Here is a 5,041-nt window from a genome sequence, read left to right as displayed (position 1 = left end):
CTGCAGTCTCTCTCTTTTCTCTTCTTTCTTGCCATTTTATCTTATTTTTATTGATAGAGACCAGAAAAAACAGGAAATAATGGTGAAAGAATCAGATCAGAACGCAGGCCACCATCTCCCACGGCTCCTTTCTAGTAAATATATAAATGTTTGAGTGGGTTTCAACCAAGCAGACTTTGCTAAATCCCCCAAACTGGCTGTTTTTGATGGAAGTGATGCTGGCACTGGGCATCTCTCACCCATTCTCAGTCCACATTCTGCAGCGCCAGACACACAAAACCCTCAGTGCTTCAAAAAAATAGACACAGCCCAGCAGTGAGAGCTCTCGCAGGTCTCACGCTGCTAAATATTAAGACAGAGGACATCAGCTGACACCTACAAAACACACACACACACACACACAAAACTCGCCCTCAAAGTCCCAAAGCAGCCCATAACGTCCTTCACATACAAACACCTTCATTTACAGACGATCCTTAAAGGAACACTCCACTATTTTTTGAAAATAGGCTCATTTTCCAACTCCCCTAGAGTTAAACAGTTGAGTTTTATCTTTTTCGAATCCATTCAGCCAATCTCCGGGTTTAAATTTTATTTAAAACTTGACTCTTCTGTAGTTACATCGTGTACTAAGATCGACGGAAAAATTTAAGTTGCGATTTTCTAGGCCGATATGGCTAGGAACTATACTCTCATTCCGGCGTAATATTCAAGGAAATTTGCTGCCGTACTATGGGTGCAGCAGGCGCAATGATATTGCGCAGAGCCTGAAAATAGGCTAACTTCCGTCAACATAACCAACGTGACCACCTGCTTGCACAGGGAGCGTGCTGGGGACTATTTTCAGGAGCTGCGTAATATCATTAGGCCTGCTGCACCCATGGTATGACAGCAAATTTCCTTGATTATTACGCCGGAATGAGAGTATAGTTCCTAGCCATATCGGTCATTTTCATCTGCTCAAGCAGAACCTTAAAGGAACATTCCACTTTTTTTTGAAAATAGGCTCATTTTCCAACTCCCCTTGAGTTAAACAGTTGAGTTTTACCCTTTTTTGAATCCATTCATCAAGGAACTTTGCTGCCGTACCATGGGTGCAGCAGGCGGCATGATATTATGCAGCGCCTGAAAAACTTCCGTCAACATAACCAACGTGACAACCTGCTTGCACCGGGAGCGTGCTGGGGACTATTTTCAGGAGCTGCGTAATATCATTAGGCCTGCTGCACCCATGGTATGACAGCAAATTTCCTTGATTATTACGCCGGAATGAGAGTATAGTTCCTAGCCATATCGGTCTAGAAAATCGCAACTTTTCATTTTCCGTCGGTCTTGGTACACGATGTAACTACAGAAGAGTCAAGTTTTAAATAGAAAAAATATAGAATTTCTTTGGTCATTTTTGAGCGAGATGCTAACGGTCTAATCAGATTCAATGATCTATGCTAAGCTACTGCTAAAAGTGCTACCGCCAGACCCGGAGATCGGCTGAATGGATTCGAAAACGGTAAAACTCAACTGTTTAACTCTAGGGGAGTTGGAAAATGAGCCTATTTTCAAAAATAGTGGAGTGTTCCTGTAACTTGACAAACATGGAGACAAAGCAGAACAAAGATCTTTTTTAATCTGTTAATCGAGTTGCTTTTTACAGTATGTTAAGAATATGGTTGAACTTGTAATGATGCATAATCAGTCTCTGTGATTTTATCATGCTAGTTTGCAGAACAGATCACAGCATTAGTTTAAGTAATTTGTTTTAATAATTGCACATTTAAATAGTATAACATCTAAAAATGAAATACTAAGTTAATATTTATTTTACATTTCTAACAAATAAATCACTAAATAGACAAATAAATATGAATTATTTTAAATGTGTGTTTTTTCTTTCATTAAATAATGATTTGGTTGTTTGGTTTGTTTCATGGCTTTTTACTCTCTAAGATTTTTTTTTTTTAATCCCTATGGGAAAAATTAATGGACAAAATACTTCTGGAACTTATGGGCACTAATGCACTCTATTGCAGAAAAGTAATTCTATTATTTTAGCTTTTCTTCTATTTTAGACATACAGGCCATGAAAGCATAAGCGCATGATGGGACTGACCTTCCTAAATATTAAGGTCCTTATTTCATATTCTAGCTATGTTTTTAAACAGTTCGGACCACAAAAGTGGAATTACAAATTATTCAGTGTGCATATATGTGACCCTGGACCACAAAACCAGTCTTAAGTAGCACGGGTATATTTCTAGCAATAGCCAAAAATACATTGTATGGGTCAGAATTATGGATTTTTCTTTTATGCCACAAATCATTAGGATAGATATATATATATATATATATATATATATATATATATATAGGATAAGTAAAGATCATGTTCCATGAAGATATTTTGTAAATTTTCAATTGTAAATATATCAAAACATACATTTTGATTAGTAATATACATCGCTAAGAACTTCATTTGGATAACTTTAAAGGCGATTTTCTCTGTATTTTGATTTTTTTGCACCCTCAGATTTTCAAATAGTTGTATCTCGGCCAAATATTGTCATATCCTAACAAAAGATTATTTATTCAGCTTTCAGATGATGTATAGACCGTAATTTCAAAAAATGGACCCTTATGACTGGTTTTGTGGTCCAGGGTCACATATTATCATCTGCCATCAAACAGATGTTTGTGAACAGAAGTTGGGATCACCTGAGGCGGTAACCATAGCTGGCTGCTCGAGTGCTGTTAAGACAACTTTGCTATACAAATCTCCACAGACTACATCACAAAATGACCCAAAAATTCCCTTAAAAAGATGACACCTCTGAAACCAATGTATAATTTGCATGAGGAAAGGAATGATGCAATGAAAGTTCACCAGTTGGGTGGGTGTCTGCTTGGAGGGCCCCTGGTTGGGATCAGGAGAGGATCCCTGAGAGGGTCCCTTAAGTTTGAGGCCCTTTCACTTTCTGTCTTCTTCTCTGTCTTTCTTTGACGCTCCTCTTTTTCAGTGGGCAGCAGTGAGGACTTTAGCTTCGTGATCAGCTCGTCTGTGTTCTTAAACACACTGAAAGAGCAAAATGGACAAGTTAGAACATGAAGAAATTTATTCTTGATGAATCTATCCATGTATTTGAAGATTTTATTGTAATGTTTTATGATTTCTGACAGGTAGAGAACATGTATGATATTGCCACCATCCCAAATATTAGCATTAAGCATTTTTCTTTTTTAAAGAGACAATTTAAGTGTCCAGAAAAATGTTGGAAAAAGAAATATAATTTTTGATGTGATTTCCAACACTGAAGATTTTCAGATGCACACAAAGTCAAAAAAAAAAAAACTGCATTTACCTAAAATAGAAATAGTGATTTGTAACTTCGTACATTTTGGCCATGCTTCTTTCAAAAATATAGACATTTCCAAACATTTAAACAATTGTATGTCTGCCCATGTAAAGTTGATCTAAATAAAGCTGCAGAATTGTGTATATAATTGGCTTCATTCTTCTCTGCTACCCCATGACTAAGTTGCATCCTATTATAATGCAATCAAAGTTTGCAACATATTGCACTCTATTAACATGGGTGTTGCCTGAAATGTCCAAAAAAGTCAGAAAAGACATTTGTACTGATGACAGATTGAGAGCATAAAAACCATACAGTTGCACCAAATAAATTCACAAACCTTTCAAACGTCTGCAGATTGGCTTCATCAACATACTCACTGATGTTAACGGTGAGATCGGTTACTTTTTCTGTCTTGGAGTCCTGCAAAGATGTGAAAAAAAAAAAAAAAAAAGAGTAAAAAACATAGTCTGATATGAATCTATCATCTGTGATGATAGGCAGTGCAGTAATAACTGAACGGCATGTAATTCAGCTTAATTAACCTACCATTAGATTGAAGATGAGGGTTGAATCCACTGTGAAGGCTTTGAGCAGTAGGTTTGACTTGTCATCACTGGATCTGTATCTGAGTGCATACAGATCCTTGCTTTCATTCCAGCCGGGTGGAAGCAGCTCGGACTTCTTCTCTCCATCTTTAGGCTGTGTGGAAAATCAATCATTTCTAATCAGGCAAATGCTTGTGATACCTTGCACCAAAACAATCTAGTAAAGCATTTGCTGCAGATGCCTGTTGGCTTGATAGCTTATGACCATCAGACATTTTAAGTGTGACTTAAATTTGAGTTATGACTTAAACACACATGCCTTCTATCGTTACTTTTTGTAAGAGATTACCACGTATACACAGTCAAAGGAGCCATTGACTTACCTCATCTCCGATGCCCAGACATTTATAGCCACTTTTGACGATTTCCCAGTGTACGAAACAAATCAGAGCATCTTGGGAACAGGTTAAAGAGTTTGACACGCAGTTGAAGAGCAGCTCCAGTCCTGCCATCTTTAAACACAGTGATATTCCGAAGAAATGAAACCAAAACAAACCGCTGTCTGTGTGAAAATAAACAGCGACTTCACTCTGAACGCATGGCGTATGAACGCTGCAGCCGACACGCTAAATATTTAGTTTAAACTGTAATATTACGTGTGTTTTGCAGGTATATAGGTTTTATAAAACTTGAATTTCACAAATGTTTATTGCTAATTTGGTTTGTCATGCTGAAGCACTCCGACCAGAAATGTTCCCGACTGGAAACAACTGACTGAACGTGCGTTCCGTTGACATTTAAAGCGAAGGGACACTTAGTTCTTTAAATAATTTCAAAAATCTGATTTATAAGACGCTGTCTCTATTAAGACACTGATAAAATATAGCACCCGTTATATTAATTACATATATTTTAACCCGAATATTTTAGAATCGAATTATACGGTTCTTTGTTTGCCTGGAAAAGTTTGGCGGTTTGTCTGTGGAGTTTAGTGTGTTGTCCTATAGAAGATCACAATGTAAGTATTACAGCTTTTAATTAGTTTATACACTACCTTATACCATGTGATACCATGCACAGTACTTTCTTGTTACATTTAAAGGGGTCCATTTGTCCTTTCTCTTTGGAGTGTTACAAGCTCTTGGT

At 37.2% G+C, this 5,041-nt stretch overlaps 1 protein-coding gene across 1 annotated transcript; it reads right to left on the bottom strand.

Annotated features, from left to right (window-relative positions):
* Window positions 1–2,874: 2,874 nt before the first annotated feature.
* LOC107596848 (proteasome inhibitor PI31 subunit-like) lies at window positions 2,875–4,676 on the bottom strand. The gene is made up of 4 exons (XM_016287696.1): window positions 4,279–4,676; window positions 3,897–4,049; window positions 3,688–3,770; window positions 2,875–3,067 (listed from the first exon to the last, which is right to left on the bottom strand). The coding sequence occupies exons 1-4, from the start codon at window positions 4,405–4,407 to the stop codon at window positions 2,875–2,877; spliced, it is 558 nt and encodes a 185-aa protein (XP_016143182.1). The 5' UTR covers window positions 4,408–4,676.
* Between the last annotated feature and the right edge of the window lie 365 nt (window positions 4,677–5,041).

The sequence above is a fragment of the Sinocyclocheilus grahami genome, unplaced genomic scaffold (assembly GCF_001515645.1).
Source record: "Sinocyclocheilus grahami isolate Dianchi unplaced genomic scaffold, SAMN03320097.WGS_v1.1 scaffold223.1, whole genome shotgun sequence".
NCBI classification, from domain to species: Eukaryota; Metazoa; Chordata; class Actinopteri; order Cypriniformes; family Cyprinidae; genus Sinocyclocheilus; species Sinocyclocheilus grahami.
This window is presented reverse-complemented; position numbering and strand designations above follow the sequence as displayed.